Genomic DNA, 17,280 nt, shown 5'->3' with positions numbered 1-17,280 from the left:
TGCTTCTTTCTACTGCTTAAAGATAATTTATTACAGTCTTTATATATGGCTGTCATGTTAAACAAAACTGGATTTACTGCGACTTACGTTATGCAGAATATCAAGTTTGCTTCAGGATTAGCTAAGGAAAAATATATTTTAAAAAAAATCCAAAATTAATTACTGTTTCCACAAATGTTGTGTAGTTTGCAGTAGATAAACCTTATACTTTTGTTAAACATGTTTTGCTAATGTGACTGAAGACTGAAACTTAAAACATAAGACAGGAAATAAGTATCATATTCTTTGTTTTATTATACAAGCATGACTTACAAGGATTTGCGCCATCGGCCACTATTAGCATACGCAATGAGGAAAGGTTGATATCTCTTTGATCTCGATGTGCCACTAACGCCCAGTGCATGTCCCTGGATTTTACACAAGCGACTTTTGCTAAAATGAAAATGAAAAATTACTAATGTGCTGAGTAGAAATTATTTTAAGACGTGGGAATGAGTAAATTACAGCTAAATAGCCTCAATAGCAACAACTTGCTTTTCTGAGTTTGACTTTTCAAAAAAAACCTTTATGCACTTCCACTCCTTACCTTTGTACTGGCAGACTTTCTGTATCCATGATAGCGGATTCACTTTCATTAAGGAATACGGGATACTTATAACGTGCATCATGTTCATGACGCTCTGAAATCAAAATAAAGTAAACAAGGGATTTGTCCCCAAAGAGCATAAAATTAGTAATGGAACAAGCTTATATCATGTCAGCTTGTGAATCAAGTTGATAAGTACATAATTAGGAATTCTGGTTTAAACCAATAACAGATGCTAAAAAAAAATCAATAAAAAAATCAATGATGAAAATTGTAATGTTACTTTAAAAAAGGATGTTCACTTGTTTCCACTCTCTTTCACTTCGTTTACACAACAGCAACATGGAAAGTGGCACAAGAGCATGCTTTAACTCCCAAAGGTTGAGTGATTCATGACTGCATCTTTGCTTTCAGAAATGAATTTAAGGCCCAATTCTGCTAACCCTTGTTTCACAGGAATGACCCTTACTCAAAGAGATATGCAACAATTTAAACACCTAGAAAAACCTGTCTGTACCTGGAGTGAAAAGCTACCATAGCAGCAAAAAAGTTCATTTAGTTGTGCATAAAAGTAGGAAGGGGAATCAATGATAATACATGAAATAAGCAAAATCATGCTTACTCTAAAACAAAATAAATTCAGGGCCTTTTGGCCCTCTTATGGCTAGACCAATACCAGAATACCCTTGGTGAGGTTCTAAAAAGTTGTAAAGTATATAAATAAGAAATTCAGTGAAGCCAATGGCAGCAAGTTGATCTCTGATGGTTTTAAATGTTTGTTTTCTTTAGTTATTTGGCACACAATATCGCTACATTAAAAGTAGGGGTTAAATATGGTACATATTTTGGGAAAACCAGGTCTAGGATCCCAAGATCTGAGCATATGTAAATCTCCCAATGGGATTACTCATGTAAGTGTTTGCATGACTGGATCCAAAGATGATATTTCCCCTTTCAGTCTTGTGCAACTGTTAACACAGGAAAAGCCTTCATAGATAAGTCAGGCAACAAGGTAAGGCCATATGAAGAGCAAAAAAAGGCTGTGAGAAAATTTTGGTGGGTGCTTACTTTCAGGCTGTGTAATAAAAAAGTTAACAATATTAGATTAACTACTTGTGGACATAAAACCTGGAATCCCATTCTGTCTCAAAAAGAAAAGGAGTATTTGTGGCACCTTAGAGACTAACCAATTTATTTGAGCATAAGCTTTCGTGAGCTACAGCTCACTTCATCGGACGCGTCTCACTGTAGCTCACGAAAGCTTATGCTCAAATAAATTGGTTAGTCTCTAAGGTGCCACAAGTACTCCTTTTCTTTTTGCGAATACAGGCTAACACGGCTGTTACTCTGAATTCTGTCTCAAAGCATAGCTATAATTGCCCTTTGACATTCATGGAAACAGAGCAACAGGTGGCAGGAAAGGTAAGCTGGGTTCCCCTGGAATCATAAAACATAAGTTCTTTCAGTTTGAAATGTTCAGATATGGTCTTTTCAAAGATAGCCACTCTCTCTGCTACGATCAGTTGAACAGGATTTCCCCAAGCTTCAGCTGCAACATCGTTTTCAAGTGACTGTTGGAGGCTGTCTTTAATAATTAAAAAAAAAACGTTGGCCTCCACACCAGTGAACTTTCATGTTCTTGCTCTGAAAGATATTCAAGAGGCAAACAGAGAGCTTGTCCAACCTAGTGCAGCAGAATTGTCTCAGGATCAGTAATACAAGAACACAAGTTTGGCCACTCTGGATCAGACCAATGGTTCATCTAGCCCAGTATCCTGTCTTCCCACAGTGGCCAATGCCAGGTGCTTCAGAGGGAATGAACAAAACAGGGCTATTATTGAGCAATCCATCCCTTGTCGTCCATTCCCAGCTTCTGGCAGTCAGAGGGTCAGGACACCCAGAGCATGGGGTTGCCAACTGTCTAATCGCACAAACCCAAACACCCTTGCCCCACTCCTTCCCCTGAGGCAACGCCCCTTCTCACTCCATCCCCCTCTCCCATCACTCGCTTTACCCCACCCTCACTCACTTTCCCCGGCAGGGGGTTGGGGTCTGGGAGGGGGCTCTGGGCAGAGCCTGGGACAGAGGGTTGGGGTGTAGGAGGGGATGCGGGCTCTGGGAGGGAGTTTGGGTGTGGGAGGGGACTCAGGCCTGGGGCAGGAGGTTAGGGTACGGGACAGGGGAGGGGCTGGGAGTTGTGGTGTTTGTGTGTGGCGGGGGGCGTTGGGTGTTGGCTCCAGCCAAGCAGTGCTTACCTCAGGCGACTCCCAGAAGTGACAGGCATGTCCCTGCAGCTCCTAGGCTCAGGGCAGCCAGGCAGCTCTGCACACTGCCCCTGCCTGCCCACAGCTCCCATTGGCCACAGCTCCTGGCCAATGGGAGCTGAAGAGCTGGTGCTCACAGTGGGGGCAGCATGCGGAGCCTCCAATTGCCCCTGAGACTTCATAACATCCCGTGGCAACTGGTTCCACAGGTTGACTGTGCATTGTGTGAAGTAGTACTTCTTTTTGTTTACTGTAAGCCTGCTGCCTATTAATTTCATTGTGTGACCCCTGGTTCTTGAGTTATGGGAAGGGGTTTAAAAAAAACTTCCTTATTCACTTTCTCCACACCAGTCATGATTTTATAGACCTCTATCATATCCTCCCATTCATTGTCTCTTTTCCAAGATGAACAGTCCTAGTCTTTTTAATCTGAGCTCAAATGGAAGTTGTTCCATACCGCAGTCATTTTTGTTACCCTTCTCCACACTTTTTCCAATTCTAATATATATTTTTGAAATGTGGGTGACCAGAATACATGCAGAATTCATGGTGTGGGTGTATCACAGATTTATATAGTGCCATCATGATATTTTCTGTCTTATTATCTATCTCTTTCCTAATAGTTCCTAACATTATGAGTGGGTGTTTTCAGAGAACTAACCACAATGACTCCATGATTTCTTTCTTGAGTGGTAACAGCTAATTTAGACCCCATCATTTTGTATATGTACTTGGGATTTCCAGTGTGCATTACTCTGCATTTATCAACAGTTAATTTCATCTACCATTTTGTTGCCCAGTTTTGTGAGATCCCTTTGTAACTCTTCTCAGTCTGCTTTGGCTTAACTATTTTAAGTAATTTTGTATCGTCTGCAAACTTTGCCACCTCACTGTTTACCCCTTTTTCCAGATCATCTATGAATATGTTGAATAGCACTGGTCCCAGCACAGATCCCTGGGGGACACCGCAAGAGGAGGTAGTTTTGAATGATGAGGAACTTTGTCAGTGGTAATATAACAACTCTAGCTGATGAGGATCTTACTGAAGCAACAGAGGCCTGTTGTTCTTGATTCAATGCCTTCGAAGACTGTAGGCCTCAGAACCATACAGCAATGAATACAGCATCCCCTCCTGCACCCTAACCCTCTGTGCTTGCTAGATAAAGGTGTAGCTAACTAGCCAAGAATCATCAGCTCTAAACTGTAATTGTCTGGTTTTATGACAAACAAGATTGAGTTAGAAGAAATCTTATGACATCCCAACATCTGTTGATAAAAGCTTATTAGACAAGCTCTTTTTCAAATATTCACATAAAGGAAAAAGTTACTTACTGTAAGAATCCCATGCCATAAGCCAACATCCTTCTTGAAATCTAGTACATTCACAATTGTTTCAGCTATCAAATAAAAACAAAATATGGCTTATTTTTCTGAGCACGGCATAAACTCAAAGCAAAACCTCTTACAGGAAGGAAATACAGTAAATTTTGGTATAACATGACTGATGACTTCAAGCATAACTTTCCGAGTAACTCTCCATAGTAGGATTAGTCTTGGCAAGGCATCTTCTCTTTGTTACATCTCAAAGACATGCAAAAATGCAATGAATCCATAATTTCTATTTTTAATCTAGAAATATTGAATACAGCCCTATATAAAATAAGACCCCAGTCAGGCAGGGATGAAACAAGAGGAATGTGTTTAATACCTTCTGTATATCCACATGCTTGTGTAAGAGCTTGACAGTGGGTCAGCAGTGCAATTCTTGTCACCGTCACCCCAAGCACGCTTCCATCTTTACACGTCTTGTACTACAAAAGATTTGTTATTGAAGATTGAATATAGTGTATGCAACAGTAGCACTGCTCTTATTGTTTGGCAGTTAGAGTCAGAGCATTTAACATGGAGAAACAAAGGCCAGTTGATGAACTTCGTTACTATAGTTTAGCTTTCACAGGTAGGGAGAGCTCTAATGAAGGCGAAACAGTTTTTATAAAGCCCCATTTCTTTTCCTGGAGAAGGTGTCTTTTTAGGCAGAAACTTGTCATGTTTGGTATCAGGAACTCTTCAGCTGTTTGCATTCAGGGAGGGTGGGAGAATTACATTTGATATTAATTCTAAACTTGCTTTTGAGTCACACTAGCAACACCAGCAGCAGAAGTCTGAGTAACCTAAGTAAGACATCACTGAGTAATATGTTGGCTAGATTTAAAAATGTGAGAGTTACTTCTCACTGGTTATCTGTTAAATTATTTGGGCAGCCCTCCCAAACAAGACCGGCAAAGGGGTGGCTGCTGCAACCATGTGTGTGAGGGTATTGATACTAACAGAAATACATGAACTGTATTAAATCTAAGAAGAAAAAATAATGAGAGAATCACAGTGCTGAGTTTGGAGCCCTCACAATTTTTGGTACTTTCTGCAGTAGGCTGCAAATTCTAAGTCATCATTTAAACAAAATCAGTATCTTCTTCCATGATGAAGATAGCCAGCAACATTCAATACATATGCATAGCTGCCATGTTCACCCACTCCTTTAGAAAACTAACATTATCAAACAGCAGCATATAGATGGGAAATCCCAATCACTTTGAACTGAGGAGGGCATTAGCTTGACTTGTGATTATTTAAATGCTAACATTATTTAATTCATTTGCTCCTTTCAAAAGAGGAAAAAAGAAGGAGAAAAACCTACACCCAAAAAAGTTAAATGCAGCTAGCTATGCTAATTTTCCCTTCCTGAAGCGGACCTTTCGGGAGAGAATTTAACCACACACACTGACTGAGGCAAGATTTTTAGGCAAGAGAGGCAAGATTTTTAAGAAAGGATGATGAACAAGCAGCTTCTCTTCCTTAGGCGGATAGTCAAGTCCACAAATACTAGGGAGAAAACTTTTTTCGGTGATGCTAGTTGGTGATCCCTCGTCTGAACAGATCAGTGAGAAGCCTGTATGGTGAGTAAGAGCTATGGCAAAACAGGAAAACTTCTATAGAATATTGTGGCAGCAAGTTAAATTGAGTAGGAGGAGCCATGTGGGCAAAGAAAAAAAAAGGGGGGGAGGTTGCCTGGTGATAGGAAAAGAACTTCAGATGACGCTAAGGGGGAAAAAGAAGATAACTGTTTCTAAGGCACTGAGGAGATGGTCCACCATACACTTTGCTAGTCATTTCCACATCTCAACAGATGCAGCTGGAGAAAGTCTGGACTTCTCTTCAGCACAGACAGGGCCTAGTTTTAAGGACAGGATAGGACAGAACTCCCTTGAATACATGGGCCATTCAGAATACATATCGCCTTGTGGGAGTCAATATACATAAGATCTCAGTGAGAGCAAGTTAACATGGTTTATGCCATTTAATAAGTTGTGGACTTCCAGCTCCCACCCCTTCAAAGTCTTTGGTGTCATCAGTTCATTGTGTGTTAGGAGAAGTGACATTAAGAATTATATTGCATTCCCTTATTTTTTATAGCTTTGTGACTTTCTTGATAAACAAAACTGACTGTAAAAAAATGAACTTATCTTTAATCAAAGTTGTAACAAAAGCAAACAAACAAAAAAATCAAAGTCTAGAAGTGCAAAAGTTTGGGTGTCCTCACTGCTGCAGCTTACTTATTTGTGAAGCATCCATCACTGTAATATCTGAAATCCCAATACAGCAAAGCAGTTAAGCACATGCATGCTCTAAGCTGACTACTTAGAGCACTGCTGAATCAGGGCCTCAAGTGCTGTAGAAACCTTTAAGTAAAAAAGACTCCAAACTGTGCAAATTTAACATTGCATTAACTTTCATATAATATTCAGTTCCTATTTATACTGAAATTACTTATCAGCCAGTAAACAGGAGGCTCACTGTTTATAGAAGCAGTGACAACATAGTTATGTTTATCTTAATGTTATTCAGAAGTGTCATATGCAATGGATCATAGGGAAAATTTATCTTTATAAACTCACCTCTATGTAAGCTGTGTCATTGTTTGCATCCTTGATATGTGGGAACCAGTCACGAGGAGGTTTAGAAAGATGTTTAGATTCTGTGACAAACCATAGCAGCTTTGGCCATCCTGAGAAACAGACAAAGAGCTTTTGCTGAGTTTCTGCTGGATAAATAGTACAAGAGAATGAAATGCTTCTGCACACAAGTTTATTTCAAATGTGTTCTATGCTTGTATGTTGTGGTTGGCTGAATATTGCTTATTCTACTCATGTGAGTATCCACACTGGAATAGACCAAGCAGGATTATTAATTATCATACTTTCTGTACATAGACATTAGGACATACTATGTTGAGGCTAGTTTCTAAACCTCAAAAGTACTAATGGTGTATATGTGACACGTTCATAAGTGCTATTTAGTAACACGTGTGGAATCTTTGTACAAGAAGTAGGTTTAATGAGGATGAGTTTACCTTTGAACTGTGGTATCTCCCCTGTAGGGCTTTTAGGCAGTCCTTTATGGCATGCATCACTAGTCAAGGCCACAGTAACACCACAGCTTCCAAGTAAGAAACCAATTTGTTGGCTTCCTGCATCCTAATTGATCACAAAAATAAGAAAAGCAACAAGTGAAATTTACTAGAACTGACTGCATGCAACATGCTTTTTTTGTAGTTTGTTTTACAAGGTACGCAATGTCTTAGGAAAAAAATAGTCTTCCCTCTATCCAACTTAATTAATTAACAAAATATAATTGCCTCACTTGTAAACTGAAAAAGGAGTTCTATAATTTGGATATATTCATCCTCACAATCATATATATCCATTCAAAGGACTAAAGCCATCATATGGCTTCATCTTTTACATCTCTACACAAGATGCCTCGTCTATGAAATAAGAAATGGTTAACTTACTGTAAATGTGGCTCTTCGAAGAATGATGTAGAGGTGTATTCCACTTAGGTGTGTGTGAACCCAGTGACTGGAGCCAAGACTTTGCTTAGCAGTACCCATAGAGGGGCAGAGCTTGCGCCTTGTGACTGTGGCCCCTGCCCTGGCTATATAAGGCAACACCGTCCTGACCCCCCTTGGTTCCTTGACACCGAAAGCCTATGAGAGGAGATTCTGATGCAGAGGGGACAGAGGGTGGGTCATGGAATACACATCTGCATCACATCTCAAAGAACCATAGTTACAGTAAGTAACTGTTTGTCGTCTTTGAATAAATGCAGATGTGTATTCCACATAGGTGACTCACAAACAGAACCCCATCTGGGAGGACTCAGAGTCTATAGAAATATAGATTGCTGGGCTGCCCTACTGAGGCCTGTGTTCGCTTTGGAAGATGCAGTAATAGCAGAATGGTCCATAAGTGTATGGCTGACCTGTAAATGTCTAATATGGAAATGTCACTGAGTAACGCTATCAATGTCACTTGTGCTCTCAGCGAATGAGCTCATATCTGCTGAGGAGGTGTAGTCAAAGTGATTTCATATGCAGTCTTAAGACAGGATCTAGAGTCTGTGCAGAGACCGCTTGTTCCTTCATGAAGTCTGCAGTATTACCTTGTCCTTGGAGAACTGTGTGTAGAGGAGGCCCTGCCATCTGCGTGTGCAGCTCACACACCCTCCTTGCAGAGGTAATGGCTAAAACTGCCAAAATTGTGTGTAGGTCCCACAAGGGGGCTGGTTCTTGGACCAGAGAATGTAAGCAGTGGAGTCCTTTCAGAAATCTTGCCACCATGGCATTGGAAAAAACTGATTTTACCTGACTAGGAGGATGGAACGCCAATATTGCTGCCAGATGTCTGAAGATGTAACAGGTACTCCAAGATGTCCTGGACAGAAGTCCATGTCATCTGGGTCATGTGGGACAAGGGCCACACTGAAAACCTCTTTCACTTCAGTAAGTAGGCTGGCCTAGTGGAGGACTTCCTATTGTTGAATAGGGCTTATTGGACAGCTGCTGAACGGTGCTCTTCCTCTTCATTCAGCCATGCAACAGCTATAAGGCTGTGCAAGAAGCTGAGCACAGGGTGAAGGGTTTGGCCATGGTTCTGAACGAGCAAGATGGGGTGGAGAGGAAGTGGTACGTGTAAACAGACAGTGCAAGAAGATCCGAGAACCAGCACAGTCTCAGCCACCCTGGAGCAACGAGGATGACCTTGGCCTGATCCACTTGAGTTTGAGGATGACCTGGGGAATGATCGTAACAGGAGGAAAGGCATACACAAGTGCTGACTGCCAGCTGCAGTGGAAAGCGTCACAAGAGGGAGCCTGAGAGCAGTACAGGCGACACTTTCTGTTTTCTCATGTGGCAAACAGGTCAATTGTGGGAAAGCCCAATGTTGCGAAGACGACCTGCAGGACACTCATCTTTAGAGATCACTCATAGCTAAGGGAGAAAATCCTACTGAGATAGTCTGTGAGACCATTCTGCACACACAGCAAGTGGACTGCTGCCAGAGTGACATCCTCTTCAATACAGAATTGTCACAGGTTGATCGCCTCCAGGCAGAGTAACCTGGAGTACGCACGCCCTTGTTAGTTCACACAGTACATTGCGGTGGTATTATTGGTAAGTATGTGAACCACTGAAAGTCTGATATGGTCCCAGAAAGCTCGGCATGCATTGTGGATGGCTTGAAGTTCCAGCATGCTGATATGGAGAGAGGCTCCCTGTTCCGACCACACACCCTGCACCTTCAGCGGGTCCAGATGCACCCCCACCAACCCAGAAGGGAAGCATTGGTAACCATTGACTTGATTGGAGAGGGCTGAGTGAAAGGGAATCCCTGGCACACGTTGCATGGGGACTCTCACCAGAGCAAGGAGTCTAGGACTAGTGAAGGAAGGCAAACCAATCCGTCCAGAGAATGTAGGACAGGGCAGGGCAGGCCAGTGGACCATCCTGAGCCACATCTGGAGGGGGTAATGGCACAGTCTCACAAACTGAGCCACCTGCACACAAGCAGACCTGTCCCAATAGGGTTGGATGCACCCAGACTGTCATGGAGGGCTGAGACTGCAGACTGAGGCAGAGCTGTTTAATTGCCTGGAAGCGATCAGTCATCAGGAATGCTCTCAACCCTGTGGAATCTAATAGGGCCCCAATGAACTTGATTTTTTGAGTGGAAGCCAAGATAGACTTTCCGGTGTTTTAAATGAGTCCTAGACGGTCAAGTAAATGCAGTGTGGTGTTGACATGTGCAAGAAACTCTCTGGAGCCTCCCTCAGCATCCAGTCATCGAGGTATGAGAAGACGTGGATTCCCTCCCTCCTGAGATATGCCATCAACATAGCCATGCTTTTGGTGAAAACTTGAGAGGTGGAATGGGGCCAAATGGGCGAACCATGTACTGAAAATGGTATTCTCCCACAACAAAATGAAGAAACTTCATGTGGCTCAGTAGAATCACCACATGAAAATAGGTATCCAGAGCAGAAAACTAGTCATCCTGAGACAGGAGGGGAGGATAGCCCATAAAGTGACTATGCGGAACCTCGTGTATTTGATACATGTGTTGAGGCCATGAAGGTCAAATATGGGTCTCATCCCATCCTGGGGGTTTGGTACCAGGAAGTACTGGGAATAGAAATCGTGGCCCCCAGAGTCCCAGTGAGACTCCTTCTACTGTTCCCAACACCAGCAGAGAGCTGACCTGCTCAATGAGCTGTGTCTCATGAGAGGGGTCCCTGAAGAGGGATTGGGAGAGGGGATGGGGAGCGTGCATGGAAAGGAACTGGACTGCTTAGCCTGATTTGACAGTGTCTAGGACCCAGCTGCTGAAGATAATTGAGCCTCAAGCATTCTAAAAACAGGCCAGCCTGTCCCCAGAGGGATGGGAGAGGGAGAGGGAAGGGCAGAGCAACAACTGGAACAGTGCTCTGGACCAAGGAGTCAAAATGAGCACTTAGGAGGCACTCGGGGAGGATGCGCGGACTGGCTGAGCCCTGAGCCCAACGGCTTCCTATTGTGAGATCTATCCCTCTTTCTGGGGTAGTCATGCTGCTTTGGGGAGGTGGTGGGAGGGACAGAATTACACAAAAGAGTGCTGCAGGGAATACTGCTGCTGCTGAGCTCCATAGTGGCATCTCTGCATGGACAGCATGGACACTTCCAAGGACCTTAAGGTAATCCTGGAATCCTTAAAGGAGAGTGAAGTGTCAGTCTTCCAAGAACAAGGTCCAGCCATCAAAGGGAAAGTCCTCAATGGGTGGCTGGAAATCTGATGCAATCCTGCAGCTTTGTAGCCCTCTTCATAGTAACTGCACAGGCCATTACCCTGGCTGAAGTGTCCATAGCATTGAGGATGGACCATAGCGCATTTTGGCCACTAAGCAGCCTTCTGCAACAAACACCCAAAACTCCTCATGCGAGGCCTCAGGAAACTAGTCCACAAACTTGGACATGGCTGATTAGTTGAGGAAATTATACTTGGACAGCAAAGCTTGTCGATTCAAGGTCCTCATTTGTAAAGATGATGAGGTATAGATCTGTCAGCCCAGAAGGTCCAACCACTGGGACTCTGTCTTTTGGGGTGGACTTGAATCTGTGCTGTTGGGCCCTTTTGCTCACCAGTGAATTTGGTGCCGGATGGAAACAGAATCTCTCAAATCCTTTCATTAGAACAAAATAGCACTTCTTCGTTCATTTAGCCCAGGGGTCAGCAACCTTTGGCACGCGGCCCATCAGGGTAATCCGCTGGTGGGCCACGAGGCATTTTGTTTACATTGACCGTCCACAGGCACAGTCCCCAGCAGCTCCCTTTATTCACTAGTTGTGATCATTTTATTTATACTCATTTGACATAATAAAATTACATGAAAAATTAGAATTGGACCTAAGCTGCAAAATTCAGAACTGATCTTCTCTTCTGTCTAAACTTTTGCTTTGAATTCACTACTATATTAATAGCATCAGGTCTTTGTGTACTTTTTCCCCCTCCCCTCCCTCCCATATTAAGAATATCACTTAATTATAACTAGTGAATAAAGGGAAAAGCAAATAAAGAACAGATACAACCCACTATTTCTCATTTGTCTGCATTAGCTTGATTCTGTACCTCCAGAGAATGATCTTTTTATACAACATGATTATCTGAACTAGCATATGCTGACATTTGAGTAAATATTGTGGGACAATAAACTGATCCATAATAAACAGAATTACATAACTCATTCATTTCAGACATCCAGACGTTGTCACATTCATTTTTGTTCACTGCAGTTATCAGAAATTTAGTTTAAGCTTGGCAAAATTAAAAACATTCTTTTGCAAGAAAATTCTTCAACATTGAGCTCTCTCATTTATTTCTGCTTCTATGAAAATCCAGACAAGGGAAGTGCCCCTTTTAAAAATACAGAGATGGCAATAAGAGAATCACGTAGTATCAATTTCTGGGAGAAGTGCTGCTCATTTCACACAGCTCTGTCAGTAACTGCAGCAGCAGAGCTGGTCAAATGGTAAATTTGCTTGGAAAAAGAAGAGAAAAGAAAAAACAAAGCACTTTTGAGGCAGCTGAAACTATTTGTGAACTTGGCCAAATTGAAAAAAAAGTGGGTGAGGGAGGGAAAAGTTAGTTTTGACATTTTCAAAACAAACCAGTTTGGCATTTTGTTTGTTGAAACAAATAGTTTCATTTCATGTCAAAATGACAGTCAAAATGTTTTGTTCGATGCAAATTAAATTTTTTTGATTTTTCATTTTGGTGAGAAATACTGAAAAAAATTCAGTTTCTGTTTGAAACATTGATTTTTGTTTGTTTGTTTGTTTAATAATTTGAGTCTTTGCTTTTGGTGACTGAACTGGAAAAAAAAAATCAACTATTCACTCAGTTCTACTCAGGAGGTGCCAAACAGAGTTTTGTAGAGCTGACAAATTAATTGCATGGATATCCTTGCTGAATCTTGTACAAACATCCCGGAGACCAGTCAGTCATTCTAAGACAGAGGTTACTGTCCTACTGAGCATAAAAGAGAGGCCACTAATTTCCTTCCTTCAGTATCTCCCAATGAATTTGAATGGTGGTCCACAGCTTCATAAAAAACCCCAGCACTAGCAGAGCACAAATCCTCCAATTCATCATAAAGATTGGTTACTGATTTACACAAGTTTATGGATTACAAATCATCGCTTTAGAGACATTCTTGCACTGAAATGTGAAAATCAAAACACTGAGATGAGTCAAGATAATCTTATCCATCATTCTATCTACTTGTCATAAAACCCCTTCCACTTATAGTGGTTTACAAGTAACCACTATAATTTTAGTTGAACTAGTGAATGGGGACAAAACCCAGGCAGACTGCTGGAAGATATAGTATTTAATTTTGATTTTTTTTAAAGTGTGCCTATATTGCTCTAGGTGTATGAACCAGTTAAAAAAAAGAAAAGAAAAGCTACTGAACTGTGCCTCATTACGACTACCATTCAGAAATTAAACAGCAAGAACGTTCCTTTTGCTCACCTCTCCTCAAAAGCTTGAGCAAAGAGACAAGATTTGTTACATGCCCTGAGAGCCAGCAGAATGGCTTTGATGGGCTAGACAAAGGAATGGAGTGAGTGCCTGAGTAGGGGACCTTTCACTGAAGACACTATGCCAGCAACACCTCTCATTTAAGGCCTCAACTCCAAAAAACACATGCTTAACCAATTTGCTCAATAGGGGTTGTTTGGTAAATTGGGGCCTAAACACTAAGGCACTTCAAATGATCTCAACTACTATAGTACTGAACAAGGAAATTCTCAAGTAGCTAGGTCCCAAGCCTTTTAGGATTTTACAGACCAAAATTAAAACATTGCATTTCACCCAGAAACCAACTAGAACCCAGTACAGATCATAAAGTGCAGATCATATGGCACCACCATAAATGACCCCTGTGAACACACACCACAAGGAAGTAATCTGCCAAATTCTGCTCATAACAAATATAATGCACTGGAAAGCTACAGGAAGAGACTACATTTATTTTAATAGTATTGGGTTCTCTAGACAACATGAAAGGGTATTGAGAAGAGAAACCATGAAGATTTTCTGTCTGATGGTAACATCGAAATTCCTTAACAAATCAAATTGCTCTACTGCCCTGCAAAAGGGTTATGGAAACAAACACTACTTTTGCCAGATGTGACTTGAGTTTTCTCCAGCTATTTACTTAGTTTATGTTAACCTGCTTCATCGGCAGACCAGTGAGCACACACAGTATATTATGTTGAATCTGAGCGGCTGGAAGAAGCCTCAGGATTCCAATGGAGACCAGTTACAAACTGAATGGATACAGTCTGGATTGCAGAGACAGGGAGGGCTTGCTAGCTAATAACACTAGTTTAAACAGAGAAACCTCCACCAGTGACAATTTAGAATGGCAGTAAATACGGGTGTGAGGTAAAGAGAATGGCTTAGGTATCCAAGTATCGGGTCTGAAGTGCTTTGGAGTCACTGCTTTCATTCTTTGAATACACAGCTCAGCCTTTTACCCTGTTGAGGTACATAAAATTAGGTTTTTGCAGATGAGTGTGTGACTGTACTTTTGTGGTCCTAGAGTATCAATCTTTTGGATGAAACAAACCATAAGCCCTGTCTCCTCCGGGAAACTATTAAAGATTCACTAAGGCCTTTCATAAGGAGGCTTTCACCAGCGTCTGTAGATAAATGGTCCTCCTCTTGCTGCTTCACTATATTTATAAATTCACACACAGAGGAAGATTATAGATATATAAATAATGTAAAGTATAATTATATAATTGTATATACATATATATTTTATGCCTGCACTGTACATTTTATATATTATTTGTATATATAATATACACACATACAGTACATAAAGTACACAACTATGTACTTTCATGTCAGTCCTCTGGATGAGAGATCCCACAGGTCCTGTTAGGTTCCGGGAAATGGGTGGGAGCAAGCCCGCCCATGACTAAAAGCCCCTCCCCCCAGCCACTGAGCCAGGGACTCAAATAAATATGGGGGACAACAAAAGAAAAAAAACAGGGACAGGTGTGCAGGTCAAAGGATAAAAATTGGGAACCTGAAGGGGACACCAAGCAGAGAATCCCAGACAGCGCCCACTGCTCCTCAAAGCTGTCAAGGGAGCCAACAGATGCGGGCCAGAGGAACTCTGCCCAGCGACATGAACAGAGAGAGTAAGGGAAATAGGCCCCACAGTCACAGAGCACCCCCTTGACCAACATCCTCTCCCTGGTGTTACAGTTGGGCACTTTGGCCATCACTAGGAGGAAATTGACAAGGAGGTCTCATGACTTCGTGGTGCCACGGATGTGGCTGCATCTTGGTACGGTAAATATGTAGTTTGTGAAGTGCCTTGGGATTAACATTTATATATAAAAATAAACTTCACACTGCTTGTGAAAGCGTTTGTGTATTCATCCAACAAGGAAGGAAGGAAAAAGCAGTCTGCCCAAAATGAAGGGTTGGGCTTTCTGATATAAGAGAAACCCATCAACCAGCAGAGGTAAGATTTATTTAAAATAAATCAATACTCTGGGGTGTTGTATTTAAGTAATAGTAACAGCATATAATTTCCAAACTAAACAGATTTTGGCTTCTAGTGCATTGCTTGCTCAAACCCTACATATACTTATCCCAATGAACAATGGCAGATACAGAACATCAGCCAGCGGGTACACTGAGAGTTCATTCTTTCTAGTTCTAACTAGTAGCAAAAGGGAATCAAAAAAAAAATCATCAACTTTTGAGAACAATCTCAAAGACCTTAAGAACTGAAAAGGGAGCAGAAACTATTTCCCACACCAGTTTTGAAAGTAAGAAATAACCTGCCGCATTGGTAATGTGTCAGGAATCTACCTGTATTTGCAAACATGTCAAATTTGTAAATCCTGAACAGCTATAAAAGACTAACTGAAAATGGGACAACCATTATTTTTGGAAGTTTACTTTGCTATGGATCATGGGAAGAAACGTGAAATCTGAGCTGTAGGAGGGGAAATAGCATAGTCTGCCATTTCTTACATTTAAAAACCAAAAAAGCAAGACAAAGTTGGGGCATAAGGGACCTGGGCTCAGTGAAGAGCTGCAGAAGAGTGCTCTATATCAGATGCAGATGTGGGGCTTGGAGAGATGAAGGAAGCTGCAGAATTAGTTAGTGTTGGGCTGGGGACACAGAATTAATTAGCATTTATGTTTCTTTGCGAAGAAGCTGGAAGCTTCTGTGTCATCAGGCAACACAATGAAAATGTATATATTTCTATGCAAATGTAAAGTCTACTGGGTTTTTGTCTCAAGATGTTGGTCGGTATGTAGATTGCCTACAGATGTTTTCTGCTACTTGACACATTTATCAATGTAACTGGTACTAACTGCAGGTGAGAGGAAACGTGACTCATTTCAGCCTGAAGACATTATTCAGACTTTTTCAGGAACTAGAAAACTGTAGGGGAGGGCTTACTTGTGAGGTTTATAAATCCACCTCCAGATTGAAGGGGTGGATTGAGACCATTTCACTGCCTCTAAAAGTACACCGCTTCTGTGATTACCCTTGATAGGCCAGTCTTCTCTGGAGCTCATAAAAAGTGATCCTGAAGAACAGCTTTTTCTTCTGGAATGTGTGCTGTGTCACATATATTATTCCGGAAGAAAGTTCAGGCCTCTTCTGCAAGTTCATTTAGCATTAAACTTTCCCAAGTTATAATTATGGGAAAGTGTTATTAACTGAGAAAAAACAAACAGATTCCCATATGCGTCAGCTACTCATGCAACTACGTGCACCTGGGTACATAAGGTTTATTGCCCAGGGTGAGAGGGTCATGGAAGCTTTATATAAGAGCTTTTTGTTCCTATATTCACAGCATGTCATCAAGGCTAGCCATGAATGTGTAGAGAGGGCAAATTTCACAGAATGAAATTAAAGCAGTTCTCTCACTCCCCGCTCTCTTTACATATGGGTATCAGAAAGTGGAGAGGACCAATTTTATGTTTTCCTTTAAAGGAAGACACGCCCCCACCCCAATCATGTTAATTGACAGATCAGAAAAAAAAAGTTGAAAATACAAAGATATTAAATTACATACACTGCTTTCAGGAGGTGAGGTGCAAGGCAACCAGTACTTTGAAAGTCAGAAATCCTTGATCAAGTAACAGTGCAGTTTTCTACTTCTTGTGAACAAAACCAACCAACCCCAGACAAGTTCAGCGATAGGAAATATTCTATCTACACATAACGAAGTGGTATATACCTATTTACCAATGCTTGAAAAATTACAAATAAGGGCATTTGGCAATAGAGACACTTTTCTGAAGAACAGAATGGATAACACATGAGTAAGGCTATGATTTAGTCACAAGTATTTTTAGTAAAAGTCACGGGCAATAATCAAAAAGTCACGGCCAGTGACCTGACTGTGACTTTTACTAAAAATACCCCTAACTAAATCTTAGGTGCTGTGGGAGGATGGTGGGGGGATGGGAGTGCTCTGGTGGTCGCTGCTGCTCCTGGGGGTGAGGGCGG

General features: G+C 41.6%; 1 protein-coding gene across 13 annotated transcripts in view; it reads right to left on the bottom strand.

Moving 5' to 3' along the window:
• DIP2C (disco interacting protein 2 homolog C) overlaps positions 1-17,280 on the bottom strand; it is a 485,644-nt gene that overhangs the window by 105,117 nt on the left and 363,247 nt on the right. For 8 of the 13 annotated variants that reach the window (XM_073334492.1, XM_073334497.1, XM_073334502.1 and 5 more), the window contains 6 exons: positions 7,259-7,382; positions 6,804-6,949; positions 4,559-4,661; positions 4,183-4,247; positions 587-680; positions 313-432 (listed from right to left, as the gene is read on the bottom strand). In XM_073334492.1, coding sequence (XP_073190593.1) covers positions 313-432; positions 587-680; positions 4,183-4,247; positions 4,559-4,661; positions 6,804-6,949; positions 7,259-7,382 — 652 coding nt within the window. The remainder of the gene's footprint in view (positions 1-312; positions 433-586; positions 681-4,182; positions 4,248-4,558; positions 4,662-6,803; positions 6,950-7,258; positions 7,383-17,280) is intronic. The other 5 variants (XM_073334496.1, XM_073334500.1, XM_073334501.1 and 2 more) reach the window with 2 other exon arrangements.

Source organism: Lepidochelys kempii, chromosome 2 (assembly GCF_965140265.1).
Source record: "Lepidochelys kempii isolate rLepKem1 chromosome 2, rLepKem1.hap2, whole genome shotgun sequence".
Lineage (NCBI taxonomy): Eukaryota > Metazoa > Chordata > Testudines > Cheloniidae > Lepidochelys > Lepidochelys kempii.
Note: the sequence above shows the minus strand (reverse complement) of the source record. Positions and strands in the feature narration are given on the sequence as shown.